Source organism: Papio anubis, chromosome X (genome assembly GCF_008728515.1).
Source record: "Papio anubis isolate 15944 chromosome X, Panubis1.0, whole genome shotgun sequence".
NCBI classification, from domain to species: Eukaryota; Metazoa; Chordata; class Mammalia; order Primates; family Cercopithecidae; genus Papio; species Papio anubis.
This window is the reverse complement of record NC_044996.1, coordinates 89,248,931-89,266,760: the sequence shown is the minus strand read 5'-3', so window position 1 is coordinate 89,266,760 and position 17,830 is coordinate 89,248,931. Positions and strand designations below refer to the sequence as shown.

The 17,830-nt window shown below is 41.5% G+C and overlaps 1 protein-coding gene across 2 annotated transcripts in view; it reads right to left on the bottom strand.

The window, feature by feature from the left end:
- Nucleotides 1-475: 475 nt before the first annotated feature.
- Nucleotides 476-17,830, bottom strand: part of FAAH2 (fatty acid amide hydrolase 2) — a 115,710-nt gene continuing 98,355 nt past the window's right edge. For both annotated transcript variants that reach the window (XM_031660767.1, XM_031660766.1), the window contains one exon: nt 476-945. In XM_031660767.1, the coding sequence (XP_031516627.1) occupies nt 770-945 (176 nt within the window). In that variant the 3' untranslated portion in view covers nt 476-769. The remainder of the gene's footprint in view (nt 946-17,830) is intronic.

Sequence of the window (17,830 nt, the reverse complement as noted above, 5' to 3'; positions counted from 1 at the left end):
CATTGATGAGTTATGTATGAATTAAGTATTATTTTAATGGTTGCAAAACAATGACTTTCTAAATCCATTATATATATAATTATATATATAATGATATCATTTTATATATGTGTGTGTGTGTGTGTGTGTGTATAATGTTGTTCAAGGACCTGTTGCTTCTAGGATTGTTTAGCGAACAAAATTATAAAACATTTTTGGGGGATATTGGAAGAGCTTTCCTTACCATAGTCTCATTACTTATGTACCTCCCTCCAGTTCCCTGCCAGCCATACTAACTCACAGCAGCATGTCCTTGCCTTCTTCACTGTAGCTTCTTCTAACTGGAATTCCCTTACTTAATGGCTTGCCTGGAAAACACGTAACTCTCCATTTGTTGGTTTCAGCATCATCTCTTCTCTAAAGTTTCTTAAGATCCCCTCCTTAGCACTGGACATTCCCTTCTTTAATTTCCCTGCTGTACCCAAAGCAGACATGATTCCAGCATTTAGGAAACTTTATTGCACTTGTCCATTTACATGTCCTAATTTTCCAGTAACATAAAGGCAAGAAGCAAATATTACCATTTTAGTAAGATCAACAGTTAGAGAAGGAAATAAAAGTAGAAAGAATACCTAAATGAGTCAATAAATTCCCCAGTTGTTTTTCTGCTTTGCCTGCTGGTGCTTGATTTCACCCAATTAACAGAAACACCACCACCACCACCACCACCACACACACACACACACACACACACACACACACACAGACATTAACCTTGCAGAAGGTCCTCCTAAAACTTTCCTGGGCAGACCCAGCCCCCAAAAGTTTTCTCCAAGTACTGGGCCACAGCCAGGGTCAGATGATCATGAAAGGGTCCAGCCACAACCTGGATACCTAGAGGAAGTCCTTTGACATTCAGCCCCAGTGGGCACTGGGTCACAGGTAAACCCAGGGCATTGAAGACACCTAAAGAAAACAAACAATAGAAGTGAGAAATCAAGACCTGTTCCTGAAAACATATTTCTTCATTTATTTTGTCAACAATGAAGACAATAGGTGAAAACATATAATTACAATTTACTATCTACTTAGGACTTAATAATATTTAGAAACTTTACCTGTGTTAAATATTTGACATCACAACAAGCTAATGATATAGAAGCTATTAATTATCACTATTTTTCTGATGAAATAACTGAAGAATAGAGAAGTTAGATAACACATCCATGATGACTTGGCTAGCAAAAGCTGTAATTGAGATCTGAATGCAGAAAATGTCAATAATAGCCTAAAGTTATTTCCCATGATGTTATTCTAACTTGTTTTCCATAGCACTATCAGAAAAATCGAGTAAATTATAAAGTAGAATAATATATTCTTAAATATATGGATTTTCTTTTAAGTTATAAACATTTTGTAATATCACTTCACACTAATCTAGAGTTGTGATTTGTCATTATTTACCTCATTCATGCTGTTATAAAACTTTATTGTGGCATAATTTATATAAAATAAGATTCCGCATTTCAAATGTAGTTTAATGATTGCTAATAAATTTACAGAATTGTGCAAGCATCACCACAATCTAGTTAGAGAACATTTTTTTTTAATTTATTTATTATTATTATACTTTAAGTTGTAGGGTACATATTGCACCAACGATGCGAACATTTACATATGTATGCCGGCGCCATGTGCTGTGCTGCACCCACATCAACTCGTGGAGAGCCCCATCAGGTACTCCCAATTACAGTCCTCCCCCACCCCTTGGTATTTGGGTGTGTGATGTTCCCCTTCCTGAGTCCAAGTGATCACCATTGTTCAGTTCCCACCATAGGTGAGGTATCACGATGTTCAGTTCTTGTGATAGTTTGCTGGAATGATGGTTTCCAGCTGCATCACATGTCCTGAAGGGCCTTAAATAATCCTTTTTGTGGCTTGCAAACATTCCATGGTGCCATGTGCTGTTTTCCTTAAGTCAATCTGTAAAAGCAGTATGGACATTTTAAGGTTGATTCCAAGTCTTTGCTGGCTAGCTGAATAGTGCTGCAATAAACATCACGATGTGCATGTGTGTCTTTGCAGCGGCATGATTTATATCCTTTGGGTATATACCCAATGTGGGGATGGCTGGGTCAACATGGGTACATCAATTCTAGATCTTCCAGGAATCGCCATACTGTTTTTCCATAATGGTTGAACTGGTTTACAATCCACCGGTAGATTTTGTTTCTCCATCCTCCAGCACCTGTTGTTCCTGACTTTTCTTGATTGCCAATTCCTGGCAGTTGTGAGATGGTATCTCATTGGTTTGGTACATTTCCTCATGATGGCCCGATGAAGTGGTGAGCATTTTCATGTGTCTGTTGGCTGTAAGATAATATCTTCTTTTGAGAACTGTCTGATTTCACCATCGCTACCCCACTTTTCGGTAAGTTGTTTGTTTTCTTGTAAATTTGTTTGGGTTGCTGTGGGACAGGATATTAGCCCTTTGTCAGATGAGTAAGATTAAAAGAATTTTCTCCCATTCTGTAGGATTCCATTCACTCTGATGTTGGATTTCTTTTGCTGTGCAGAAGCTCACTGATTCTGGCCGGGTCCATTTGTCAATTTGCTTTGCTGCCCGTTGCTTTTGGTGTTTTAGCCATGAAGTCATACCCATACCTATGTCCTGAATCAGGCACCTAGGGAACCTCTAGGGTTTTTATGTGATAGGTCCGAACATTGTTTTAATCTGAAATCATCTTAGCAGATTAATTTTACGGTATAAGAATTAGAGAGGATGGTTCTTAATTTTCCCGGCACCATTTGTGAAGCAGAAGTCGCACCCCCGACAGGCTTTCTCAGGTTTATCAAAAGATCAGATGGCTGCAGATGTGTGGTATTGACTTCCTGGGACTCTGTTGCTACCTTCCATTGGTCTATATCTCTACTGGTACTATTTTATGCTGTTTGCATGACGCTTGGCATGACTCTTGAAGTCAGGTAGCGTGGTGCCTCCAGCTTTGTTCTTTTGACCGGGGATTGTCCTGGAGATCACGGGCTCTTTTTGGACACCGGGCTTTTAGAGCAGTTTTTCCAATTCTGTGAAGCTTCCATTGGTAGCTTGATGGGGATGGCATTGGAATCTAAATTACCTTGGGTAGTATGGCTGTTTCTAATGATTCTTCCTATCCATGAGCATGACATTTCTTCCATTTGTTTTGTGTCCTCTTTGGGTTTCACTGAGCAGAGTGGTTTGTAAGTTCTCCTTGAGGATTATGCCTTGTAAGTTGGATTCCTGGGTATTTTATTTCCTACTGGAAGCAATTGTGAATGGAGAAGTTCATTCCTGATTTGGCTCTCTGTTTGTCTGTTACTGAGGTGTATAGAATGCTGCTTTACGTGATTTTGCACATTCATTTTGTATCCTGAGACTTTGCTGAAATTGTATCAGCTTAAGGAGATTTTAGGCTGAGACATTGGGGTTTTCAATAACACAATCACATGTCATCTGAAACCAAGGGACAATTTGACTTCTTCTTCTCTAACTGAATACCCATGATTTCTTTCTCTTGCCTGAGTTGCCCTAGCCAGAACTTCCAACACTATGATGAATAAATTGGTGAGAGAGGGGCATCCCTATCTTAATGCCAGTTTCAAAGGAATTTTCCGAAGGTTTTACCCATTCAGTATGATATTGGCTGTGGGGTTTGGCATCATAAATAGCTCTTATTATTTTGAGAATTACGTTCCATCATGCGAATTTATTGACGTTTCAGCATGAAGGGCTGTTGAATTTTATCAAAAGCCTTTTCTGCATCTATTGAGATAGTCATGTGGTTCTTGTCTTTGGTTCTGTTTATATGGATTATGTTTATTGATTTTGCGAATGTTGAACCAGCCTTGCATCCCAGGGATAAAATTACTTGTTCTAAATTGGATAAGCTTTTGATGTGTTGCACAGATCCGGTTTTGCCAAATTATTATTTTATTGAGGATTTTTGCATGTTGTTCATCAGGGATATTGGTCCAAATTCTCTTTTTATTGTGTCTCTGCCAGGAGCTTTGGTATCAGGATGATGTGTTGGCCTCATAAAATGAGTTAGGGAGGATTCCCTCTTTTTTCTATTGATTGGAATAGTTTCAGAAGGAATGGTACTGTATCCTCCTTGTGGCACCTCGGTAGAAAAATTCAGCTGTAGATCAATAGTTACCACTTTTTTGGTAGCCTATTAATTATTGCCTCGATTTCAGAGCCCTGCTATTGGTCTATTCAGGGGATTCCAACTCTTCCCTGGTTTAGTCTTGGAAGAGTGTAGAAGTGTCAGGAAATTATCCATTTGCTGATTTTTCAGTTTATTTGCGTAGAGGTGTTTATAGTATTCTCTCTGATGGTGGTGTGTATTTCTGTGGGGGTCGGTGGTGATATCCCACTTTATCATTTTACTTAACAGTTTGATTCTTTCTCTTTTCTTCTTTATTAGTCTTGCTAGTGGTCTGTCAATTTTGTTGATCTTTTCAAAAACCAACTCCTGGATTCATTGTTGATTTTTGGAGGGTTTTTGTCTCTATCTCCTTCCCAGTTCTGCTCTGAGTCTTATTGTCTTGCCTTCTGCTAGCTTTCCGAGATGTGTTTGCTCCTTTGCTTCTCTGGTTGTCTTTAATTCGCGATGTTAGAGTGTCAATTTAAGATCTTTAGCTGCTGTGGGCATTTAGTGCTATAAATTTCCCTCACACACTGCTTTTAAATATGTCCCAGAGATTCCTGGTATGTTGTATCTTTGTTCTCATTGGTTTCAAAAGGACATCTTTATTATTTCTACCTTCATTTCGTTATACTTTTAATAGTCATTCCAGGAGCAGGTTGTTCAGTTTCCATGCTTGTTGGCCGGTTTGATTAGGTTTCTTAGTCCACGAGTTCTAGTTTGATTGCACTGTGGTCTGAGAGACAGTTTGTTATAATTTCTGTTGTTTTACATTTGCTGAGGGAGTGCTTTACTTCCAATTATGTGGTCAATTTTATAGATGAGAATACGAGGTGGTGCTGAAAGAATGTATGTCCTGTTGATTTGGGGTGAGAGTTCTATATATAGATGTCTGTCTGGGTCTGCTTGCTGCAGGGGCCAGAGTTCAATTCCTGGATATCCTTGTTAGCAACTTTCTGTCTCGTTGATCTGTCTAATGTTGACAGTGGAGTGTTGAAGTCTCCCATTATTATTGTATGGGAGTCTAGTCTCTCTTTGTAAGTCTCTAAGGACTTTTATGAATCTGGGTGCTCCTGCATTGGGTGCATCTATATTTAGGATAGTTAGATCTTCCATATTTGAATTGCTCCTTTACCATTATGTAATGGCCTTCCTTTGTCTCTTTTGATCTTTGATGGTTTAAAGTCTGTTTTATCAGAGACTAGTATTGCAACCCCTGCTTTTTTCTCCATTTGCTTGGTAAATCTTCCTCCATCCCTTTATTTTGAGCCTATGCTTGTAATGTCTCTGCGTGTGAGATCTGGGTCTCTGAATACAGCAGCAGACTGATGGATCTTCTCCATTTGCCAGTCTACGTGTCTTTTTAATTGGAACATTTAGTCCATTTTACATTTAAGGTTAAGATTGTTATGTGTGAGCCAGTCTGCCATTATATTGATATTAACTGGTTATTTTGCCTTGCTCGTTGAGATTTGTTTTGCAGTTTCTTCTAGCCTCGATGGTCTTTACATTTTGGCGTATTTTTGAGATGGCTGGTACCAGTTGTTTCCGCCTCATGTTGAGTGCTTCCTTCAGGGTCTCTTATGCCGTGAGGCCTGGTGGTGACAAAATCTCAAGCATTTGCTTATCTGTAAAGGATTTTTATTTCTCCTTCCTTATGAAACTTAGTTTGGCTGGATATGGTTCTGGGTTTTAAAATTCTTTTCTTTAAGAATGTTGAATGTGGCCCCCCACTCACCCTGGCTTGGAGTTTCTGCTGGGAATCACCATGATCTGATGGAGGCTTCCCTTTGTGGGTAACCCGACCTTTCTCTCTGGCTGCCTTAAAATTTTTTCCTTCATTTCAACTTTGGTGAATCTGGCAATTATGTCTTGGGTTGCTCTTCTCGAGGTATCTTTGTGGCGTTCTCTGTATTTCCTGGATTTGAATGTTGGCCTGCCCTACTGGGTTGGGGAAGTTCTCCTGGATGATATCCTGAAGAGTGTTTTCCAGCAGTTCCATTTTTACCCCCTCACTTTCAGGCACCCCAATCAGACGTAGATTTGGTCTTTTACATAATCCCATACTTCTGCTTGCAGGCTTTGTTCATTTCTTTTTGTTCTTTTCTTTTTATGGTTTCTCACTTCATTTCATTCATTGATCCTCAATGCATTGATACTCTTTCTTCCAGTTGTCCGGAGTCGGTTACTGAAGATTGTGCATTTTGTCATTTCGTGTCATGGTTTCAACTCTTTTCATTTCGTTTACATGACCTTCTCTGCATTAATTACTCTTGTCATCAATTCTTTGCTTTTAAGATTTTTGGATTTCTTTGCGCTGGGTACGTAATTTCTTTCCTTTAGCTCTGAGAAATTTGATGGACTGAAGCCTTCTTCTCTCATCTCTGTCAGTGGTACTCCGTCCAGCTTTGATCTTCAGTAATATCCGTTGTAGGCTGCCTCCTTTGCGGAGATGCGCTCTTATTTTGAATTTCAGCTTTTCTGCCCTGCTTTTCCCATCTTTTGTGGTTTTATCTGCCTCTGTGGTCTTTGATGATGGTGATGTACTGATGGGGGTTTTTGTATGCAGAGTCTTCCTGTTTGATAGTTTTCCTTCTAACAGTCAGGACAGCCCGTCAGTTATGGGTCTGTTGGATGTTAGCGAGGTCCACTCAAACCCTGTTTGCCACAGGTATCAGCAGCAGAGGGGCTGCAGAATAGAATATTCTTCCTGAACAGCGAGGTGTACCTGTCCTGATTCTTGCTGAGGCTTCCTCTCGGGGTTAATACTCCACCCTGTGAAGTGTGGGTCAATCAGACTGCCCCTAGTGGGGATGTCTGGATTAGAGCTTCTCAGGGTCAGAGACCCGCCAGGCAAGAGTCTGTCCCTTCTCAGATCTCAACCTCCGTGTTGGGAGATCCACTGCTCAAAGCTGTCAGACGAATTCGTTTCAATCTGCAGAGCTTCTGCTGCGTTTATTTTACTGTGCCCTGTCCCCAAATTGAGTCGAGGATTTCCCCTTGAGCTGCTGTGAGCTCCGCAGTTCGAGCTCCAGCAGCTTGTTTACCCCTACTTAGCCTCAACAGTGGTGAGCCCTCTGGCTTGCTGCTGCCTTGCTGGTAGATCACAGACTGCTGTAGCAATGAGGGGAGGCTCACGTGGTGGGACCCTCCCACGGTAGGTGTGGGATATGATCCTGGTGTGCCTGTTTTCAAAGCATGATACTGGGGTGGGGTTACCCGATTTTCCAGGTGTGATGTGGTTTCCCCTGGCTAGGAAAGGGATTCCCTTCCCTTGAGCTTCCAGGTGAGGCAATGCCTCGCCCTGCTTCTCTAGCTGGTCCGGGCTTGGCAGCTGAAGGCCAAGCACCGATATCGGCACTCCCAGTGAGATGAAGCCAGTACCTCAGTTGAAAATGCAAAATCACCGGTCTCTTCTGTGTGGCTGGCTGGGGAGTTGGGGAGCTGGAGCTGTTTCCTGTCAAGCCATCTTGCTCCGCCCCCCTTAGAGAACATTTTTATCATTCACTCCAAAAACTCCATACCAATCAGCAATAACTCTCCATTTCTCTATTCCCCCAATCGCTATTATCCTGTAATTTAACTTTTATCTATATAGATTTCCTATTCTGAACACTTTCTAGAAATTGCGTTGTATAATATCTAACATTTTGTGTCTGATTTCTTCCATTCTGCACAATGTTTTCAAGGCTTATATAAATGATTCTTTTATGGACAAAGACTATTCCATTGAATAAATATACCAAATTTTGATTATCTATTCACCAGTTACTGGACAGTTGGACTAACACTTTTGGCTATTACTAATTATGCTGCAAAAATCAGCAATATAATTACACATTTGTTTATAAGTCTTTGTATGAATATTTGTTTTCGTTTCTTGAGCATATATATACATATATAGGTGAATGAAATAGTGGAGTCTTATGACAAATTTACATTTAACATTTTAAGAAAATGCCAAACTGTTTTCCAAAGAGTCTGCACGAATTTAACAATAGCCTTACCAGAAATATATGAGGGTTCCAGTTACTCCACATGCTCATTAACCCTTATCCTTTTTGTTTATGACTATTTTAGTGAATGTGCATTGATAACTCCTTGTGGTTTTAATATGCATTTCCCTAATGAGCAATTACATTGAACATTCTCTCATGCACTTATGGGCAATGAGTATGTTTTCTTTAGGAAAATGTCTATTGAAATCCATTGTGCATTTTAAGTTGGGTTGTTGTCTTATTATTGAGTTGTAAGAGTTTTTTCTATGTTTAGAATATAAATCCCCAGTCGTTATATAATTTGCAAATATTTCCCCCTGGTCAGTGTCTTTTCTTTTATTATTGAAGCTATTGAAATAGCTTTTTAAAAAAATTTTGGCAAATTCTAATTTATCGTGTTTTCTTTTGTTGCCTGTGCTTTTGAAGCTGTTTCTAGGAAGCCTTTTATCTCAAGGTCATGAAGATGTACTCATGTTTTCTTATAACAATATTAGAGTTTTAGCTTTTACATTTAGGTCTCCTATTTATTTTACATTAGTTTTTGTATACATTGTGTGTGCGGCAAGGCTCCAACTTTATTCTTTTGCATGTAGATACCCAGTTGTCCTAGAACCATTTGATGAAAAGACTATTAATTCTTCACTGAACTGTACTGAAACCTTTTAATAAAGGTTTCAATACTTTTTACTTTATTAAAAGTAAATTGAGAGGAAAGTAAAGAGAGTGATGTCAGCAAGATAACAAACTAGGAGTTCTCCAGTTCCAGTCCCCCTCACAGAAATCCAACTACCAACTATTCGCAGATAAGAATACTTTCATGAATATCCCTGAATTTGGGAGATAGCCCCTCCAGCCACAGAACAGATAACGGCTGCATTCAAAGGGTAAGAGGAATGGTTTCACTTCGTATCATCACCCTCTCTCAAACTGTAAGGGTGCCACAGAAGATTCCCCTGGGCTTATGTTTCTTCAGGGGAAAAGAGAGTTGTAAACATATATCCAGCTTCCTCATTGTTGTGAGGTGCTTTACAGGAAGCTCACTCCTGTCTCTCCATGACAAACATTGGGAATACCAGCAGGTCTAGGGCACCTGAGGTTAGTTAGAAATGAAGAAAAGGGGTGGGGCTCACAATGATGAGCACATGGATTTTGGCAGTAGCTCTTCACTTTTGTCAATGAAGGTGCTAAATGATAGAAAGCAGCCAACTATGGCTCTGCAGGAACCATAGTCCATGGGTTTGCATAGCTGAAGTCCCTAGCCAGCTTCCTTATGTAATGTCACTTCTCTTCTTGAGCCTCTTCCAGGCTTGGAGGCAACTGTAGGTCAGTAATTATCCATGGAATAGAGCATCTGGCCCCACCCAACCCCACTGACTGTATGACAATCCCACTAAGGCTTACTGTTCTCTTTAAGGCTTCCTCAGGCCAGAAGGCAAGTGCTGATCCATGAATACCTGTAAAGGAAGTACCTAACCTGGCTTGTCCCAGGTGGCTGAACAGTAATCCCAGAGACCTCCTTGAGTCTAAGAGCATGAGCACATGGCCCTGACTGACTACAGATTCCAAACAGCAGTACTGTTTTACTGGGGAAGGCAGCATGCAATGCAATCTGATCAGAGGTGATTGCAAAGGACAGCCATCAGCACTGCCAAATTAAAACCCAGCTACTTGTCTCATCAGACTACAAAGCACAGCTCACCATTCCACTCAACCTCAAACTACAGGCAGCAGCTCACCTCAACTAGAGAACCCAAGAGCAAGGTCAGCTGTCCAGGGTTGCTATCAGTTGGTCTACCCAAAATCCCAGGTTAGAATAAATACTGAAAGATTATCATTGCCAAAGAACACCTACAAAGGCTGAAAGAGGTGGTCAGGTACCCAAATGCACAGGCACCAAAACAAGAACACAAAAATTACAAATAATTTCTAAAAATCACAAAAATAAACTAATAAACCTCTATGGACCCTGAATGAACAGAGATCTATGAAATGACTGATAATGAATTCAGAAGTAGTTAAGGAACGTTATAAGTAAAAGTGTTTAAGGAAAGGTAAGGTAGTTAAAGAAAGTATAAGAAAAAATAATGAAGAAAGTCTGAGAATTATGGGACACTATCAAAATAACCAATGTTTAAGTAACAGAAGTTATGCCATCCCTCCTTCCCCTGGGCTAGGGAGGAAATGGGAAAGCTAAGCAATTCTGCAGCCTTTAGCACAGATACCACAGCTGAAGTACAAAGGAGCAACAGGTATACTGCATGCCACACAACTCCCCACTTTTACTGCTTTCCACCAAATGGGGCTTGTAGGCTCCAGGTCACCAGTGCACCTTTCCCTGCTACTGCTTGAACACTGTGGCCATGGCTTGGCATTTCTTTGACAGCCCAAATCCCAGAGGTTGCTACTAACCATTTTGCAGCCACAACTGCCACTAACTTTGCCCCTGCCACCTCTGGGCCAGGGAGAGAGTAGGGAGGCCTGGCACCTACCTGTGCATGCCTCCCACAACAAAATCCAACACTACATCTGTAGAAGGAAAGTGTGAGTGTACCACGTGCCTCACAGTTTCCAGTTTCCATTTTTCCAACTTCGGAGACCTGCCCTATGCAGTGAAAGGTCCACAGCGTGGCTGGCCTGCCCCCAACTGAATATTTCAGCTGCAGCCCAGAGCCCCTTGGAGAGCCCAATAACCACAGGCCAGTTTCCACCCTCAGGTTCCCACCACTTGACTGGTCTACCTGACCTGCCTGAGAGTTCAACCAGTGACCCAGGGACCAACCCAACTCTCCCCATTACACAGACAGCACTGAACTCTGGGCTGGCTCAACCCAGGTCCAGCTCCTTCAGGACTCGTAAATGTCATCCAGTGGACCATCTAAGGGCCTGGGGACTGGAGAGCTACCTAGCCCAGTCTAACACAGCTAGTACTTACCCAGTCCTCCTGGCACCTGAGGTCAGACTAACCTAACCAGCTCACACCACCACAAATGACACCCACTACATGGGCTGAAAAGCAGACCTCTCCCTTACATGAAGCAGCAACATTAATATGTCAAAGAACAGGTGAGCCATAAAGCTGTCTGTATTTGGGTTGAGTGAGTAAAGATATTCTGCCTCAAAAACACCCCCATGGAAAGTTGCAAGAGAGGCATCTTCCTTGGCTCTCAGACACACTGTGGCCTGGACAGATAACAACACGCGTCTGAAGTGTACATGATGAGCCCTATGACAAGGGTGTGAAAAGGGAACAGATTGTATTCCTGCCTATTTAGGACATGGAGGCAGTGCAACCCCCTCACTTCCAGCAGAGGCCTAAGTGTATGTACCAGGAGTTCCCCCAGTCACCCTTATCAAGACTGGTGCCTGTGCTCATCATTAGAGTATTTGTGGGCAAGCCAAAGGGTCCAAATCAGATCAGGTGTGTCACCACAAGCCACAGTCAAGAAGGAAGCTCAGGGCATTGGGAACCCCACTATCTAGCTCATTACCTGAAACAACAGAGATCCCCTCAGAGTAAACAAAGATCAAATACCCATCTGCTTGTGCCACATCTGCATCTTACCCTTAAGTGCTACCCCCTGGCCAGCAGGTCAAACTGCATAGCCCAATAAAAATGTTTCCAGTGGCCGGGCACAGTGGCTCAAGCCTGTAATCCCAGCACTTTGGGAGGCGGAGTCGGGTGGATCACCTGAAGTCAGGAGTTCGAGACTAGCCTGACCAACATGGAGAAACCCCATCTCTACTAAAAATACAAAATTTGATGGGTGTGGTGGCACATGCCCATGTCTGTAATCCTAGCTACTTGGGAGGCTGAGGCAGGAGAATCACTTGAACTGGGGAGGTGGAGTTTGTGGTGAGCTGAGATTGATTGCATGCCATTGCACTTTGGCCTGGGCAACAAGAGCAAAACTCTGTCACAAAAACAAATACCATCTGAACAAAAATAAATTTCAAAAGTAAGTGACAATACCTCAAGATGAGAAGAACTCAGCATAAGAAATCTGGCACCATGAAAAAGCTGAATGTTGGGATACCAACAAGAATCAAACTAGCTTTCTAGCAATGGACCCTAACCAAAATGGAAACTCAGAAATGACAGATAAAGAATTCAAACTGTGGATTGTCAAGATGCTCCACAAGATCCAAGACAAGATTGAAAACCAACCAAAAAGAAACTATGAGGGCAATTCAGAATATGAAGGAAGAGATAAATATATTTTTAAAAAATCAAACAGGATTTCTGGAAATGAAAAATTCACTTAAAGAATTTCAAAATACAGTTGAACACTTTAATAATAGACAAGACCAGGTAGAAGAAAGAATTTCAGAAACTGAAGAACAGTCTCTCAAACTAAACTGGTCACACAAAAATAAAGAAAAAATAATTTTAAAAAATGGAACAAAGCCTTTGTGAAATATGGGATTATGTAAAGCAAAAAAATCTATAACATATTGGCATTTCTAAGAGAGAGGAAGAAAACATAAACAACCTTGAAAACATATGTGAGGAAATAATTCAGGAACATTTTGCTAATCTTGCTAGAAAGATATCCACATAGAAGAAACTCAGAGAACACCTGTGAGATATTATTTAAAATAAACATTATGAAGGTATATAGTGATCACACTATCTACAGTCAATAATAAAAAAGAAAACATTAAAGATAGGTAGAGAGGGGAGGGCGCAGCAAGATGGCCAAATAGCAACAGCTCCAGTCTCCAACTCCCAGAGCGAGCGACACAGAAGACCAGAGATTTCTGCATTTTCAACTGAGGTACTGGGTTCATCTCACTAGGGAGTGCAGGACAATCGGTGCTGGTCAGCTGCTGCAGCCCCACCAGTGAGAGCTGAAGCAGGGCGAGACATCCCCTCACCTGGGAAGCACAAGGGGGAAGGGAATCCCTTTTCCTAGCCAGGGAACTGAGGACACCTGTACCTGGAAAGGTGGGTAACTCCACCCCAATGCTGTGCTTTAAACAGGGCACCTGGGAGGATTATATCACACACCTGGCCGGGAGGGGTCCCACGCCCATGGAGCCTCCCTCATTTACTCTTTAGCAGTCTGTGATGCTTTACAAGGCAAACCTGGCCCAGCGAGGAGCTGAGGGAGGAAACCATGCAGGCTTAAGTAGGTAGAAAAACAAAGGCTGCTCCCAGCTGGGTGGAGCTCACAGCAGCTCAAAAGGAAGCCTGCCTGTCTCTGTAGACTCCACCTCTCTGGGGGACAGGGCACAGCTAAACAACAGCAGAAAAGCAGACACCTCTGCAGGCCATAAGCATCTGTCTGACAGCTTTGAAAGGCAGTGGATCTCCCAGCATGGAGGTTGAGATCTGAGAAAGGTTGGGCACGCCTGCTCAAGTGGGTCCCTGACCTACAAGGAAGCCTAACTTTGGGAGACATCCCCACTAGGGGCAGTCTGACACCCACACCTCACAGGGTGGAGTACACCCCTGAGGAGAGCTTCCAAAAGCAAGAATCAGACAGGTACACTTTCGCTATTCAGCAATATTCTATCTTCTGCAGCCTCTGCTGCTGATTTTGGAAGCAAACAGGGTTTGGGTGGACTCAAGCAATCTCCAACAGACCTACAGCTGAGGGTCTGACTGTTGAAGGAAAACTATCAAGTAGGAAGAGATTTACCTACCCAAAACCCATCAATCGTCCCACCATCATCAAGACCAGAGGCAGATAAAACCTAAAGATGGGGAAAAGCAGGGCAGAAGCTGGAAATTCAAAAATAAGGCATCTCCCCGGCAAAGGGCGCCAGCTCACGCCATGCCGTCCGGATCAAAAGCTGGACAGAGAATGACTTTGTGAAGGGATGACAGAGAAGGAAACCAGTCCATGCAAACTTCTCAGAGCTAAAGGAGGAATTACATATAAAGCGCCGAAACTAAAAATCTTGATGATAAAAGTGGAAAGGTGATAGCTAAAATGTTAATGCAGAGAGGTCATAGCAATGAGAGATGAAAATCATGACCACGAAATATGTGACAAATGCACACAAGCTTCAGTAACGACTAGATCAACAACTGGAAGAAAGAGTATCAGCGATTGAGGGATCAAATGAATGAAATGGCGAGAGAAAGAGAGCAAAGAAAAAGAAGAAACAAGGAAATGAACAAAATACCAAGAGGTATGGGATTATGTAAAAATACCAAAATCTCCGTCTGATTAGGGTGCTCCTACCTGCAGAAAGTGAGAAATGTCGTACCAAGTTGAAAACACTATTCAGGATATCCAGCAGGAGGAGCCCCAGCCTGGTAGGGCAGGCCAACATTCAAATCCAGGAAATACAGAGAGCATGCAAAGATAATCCTCGGGAAGGCAACTCAAGACACATAATTGCTTAAGATTCAACAAGTTGGGGAAATAAAGGGAAAAGAATTCTTAAGGGCAGCCAGAGAGAAGATTAGAGTTTACCCACAAAGGGAAGCCCATCAGACTAACGGCAGAATCTCTTGGCAGAAACTCTAAAGCCAGAGAAGAGAGTGGGGCCAATATTCAACATTCTTAAAGAAAAGAGTTTTAAATTCAGGAATTTCATATCAATAAAACTAAGTTTCACCAGTGAAGGGATAAAACCAATCAACTTCTGAATAAGCAAATGCTTAGAGATTTTGTCACCCTGAGGCCTGCCTGGAACCCTGAAGGAAGCACTATAAACATGGAAAGGAACGACCGGGTATAAGCCATCTCAAAAAGCAATACCAAAATCTTAAAGATTCTGGGCCATTCATTCCATTAAGGTTGATTCCATTCCATCAGGCCAGTCCATTCCATGTTCCATTCCATTCCATTCCAGATAAAGTCCATTTGTGCCCAATATAGGCGATGGGTATGGTGGCGCGCGCCAATTCGGGGCCATCACCTGCAGAACCGATAAAATCAGGGATGGAGGAAGATTCCCTCGGCAAAAGGAGAGGGAACAAAAAGCAGGGTTGCAATACCCAGTCTCGATAAATTAGACTTTAAACCCATCAAAGAATCAAAGAGACAAAATACATTACATAATGAGTAGGGATCAATTCAACAGGAGAGCTAACTATCTAAATATATATGCACCCAATATAGGGTACCAGATTCATAAAACGAGTCAGAGACTTACAAAGGGCTTAGACTCCCATACAATATAATGGGGCTTTGCCCTCCCACTGTCAACATTAGACCAGATCCATGAGACAGAAAGTTAACGAGGGACATTCAGAATTGAACTCATCTCACGGCAAGCGTTCAACATCTATAGGAAATGCACCCAAATCAGACTGTAGAGCAACTTCACCAGCACCACATAGCACTTACTCCAAAACTGACCACATAGTGCGAGTAAAAGCACTCCTCAACAAAATGTACAAGAACAGAAATTATAACAAACTGTCTCTCAGACCACAGGTACGAAATCAAACTAGAACTCAGGACTAAGAACTCAATCAAAACCGCTCAACTACAGCAAAACTGAACAACCTGCTCCTGAATGACTGGGTGCATAACAAAATGAATGCAGAAATAAAGATGTTCTTTGAAATCAATGAGAACAAAAATACAACATACACCAGAATCTCTGGGACACATTTCAGAAACATTGTGTGGGGAGATTTATAGCACTAAATGCCCACAAGAGAAAGCTGGAAAGATCTAAAATTGACATATACAATTAAAGAACTAGAGCAAAAAGAGCAAACACGATGAGGCAGCTAGCAGGGGCAGAAATAACTAAGATCAGACGGAACTGAAGGGAGATAGAGACACAAAAACCACTCAAAAGTCAATGAATCAAGTTGGTTTTGAAAGTTCAAATTGACAGACTGCTAGAAGACTAATAAAAATGAGAGAAGAATCAAATGGAAGCCTTAATAAAAAATGATAAAAAGGGGATATCACCACTTGACCCACAGAATACAAACTACCATCAGATAATACTATAAGCACCTCTTACCTTAAAATAGCTAAGAAAATCTAGAAATGGATAATTTCCCTGGACACTTACACTCTTCCAAGCTGGCCGGAAAGAAGTTGAATCCCTGAATAGACCAATAGCAGGCTCTGAAATTGGGGCAATAATTAATAGCCTACTAACCAAAAATTTCCAGGGACCAGATGGTTCACAGCTGAATTCTACCAGGTACAGGAGGAGTTGGTATATTCCTTCTAAAACTATTCCAATCAATGAAAGAATCCTCCTAACTCATTTTATGAGGCCAGCATCATCCTGATACAAAGCCTGGCAGAGACAACAAAAGAATTTACGAGCCAATATCCTGATGAACATGTTGCATCGTCAATAAAATACTGGCAAGCCAGTTCAGCAGCACATCAAAGCTTATCCACCATGATCAAATGGACTTCATCCCTGGGATGCAAAAGGCTGGTTCAACATTAAATCAATATACAAACATAATCCAGCATATAAACAGAACCAAAGACCAAGAACCATGATTATCTCAATAGATGCAGAAAGGCTTTGACAAAATTCAACAGCCCCTTCATGCTAAGCAGCTCAATAAATTAGAGGTATTGATGGACGTGCCTCAAAATAATAAGAGCTATTTATGACAAACCCACAGCCAATATCATACTAGATAGGCAAAACTGGAAAAATTCCCGCTGAAAACTGGCACAAGACAGGGATGCCCTCTCTCACCACTCCTATTCAACGCACAGTGTTGGAAGTTCTGGCTAGGGCAATCAGGCAAGAAGAGAAATCAAAGGGTATTCAGTTAGGAAAAGAAGAAGTCAAAGGGGTACAACCCTGTTTGCAAGATGACATGATTGTATATTTAGAAAACCCCATTGTCTCAGCCCAAAATCTCCTTAAGCTCAGTAAGCAACTGGCAAAAGTCTCAGGATACAAAATGAATGTGCAAAATCACAAAGCATTCCCCACTACACCAGTAACAGACAAACAGAGAGCCGTCATGAATGAACTTCCATTCACAATTGCTGCAAAGGAATTAAATACCTACAGGAATCAACTTACAAAGGGATGTAAAAGGACTCTTCAAGGAGAACTTCACAAACCACCTATCACTGAAATAAAAGAGGACACACAAACAAATGAGGAAGAACTATTACCATGCTCTCATGGATAGGAAAGAATCAATATCGTGAAAAGGAAATGGCCATAAAGGTTATTTATAAGATTCACCATCCCAATAGAAGCTACCAATGAGTTTTCTTTACAGAATTGGAAAAAACTGCTTTCAAGGATGGAACCAAGAAAGAGCCCACGCATCTCAAGACAATCCCAAGTCAAAGAACAAAGCTGGAGGCATCAAGCTACCTGACTTCAAAAACTATACAAAGGCTACAGTAACCAAAACAACAGTACACAGGTACCAAAACAGAGATCTCAGACCAATGGAACAGAACAAGGATTACTCAGAATAATACACATCTACAGCCATCTGATCTTTGACAAACCTGAGAGAAACGAAGTGGGGGAAAGGGATTCCCTATTTAATAGATAGTGCTTTGGGAAAATTGGCTACTATGTAGAAATTAAGAAAGCTGAAACTGGATCCTTTCCTTACTCCTCATATGAAAATTCAAAGATGGATTTAGAGACTTAAATGATTGCGACCTAATACCATAAAACCTAGAGAGGGAAAACCTACCATTAGTACCATTCAGGACATAGAGCATGTGGGCAAGACTTCATATCTAA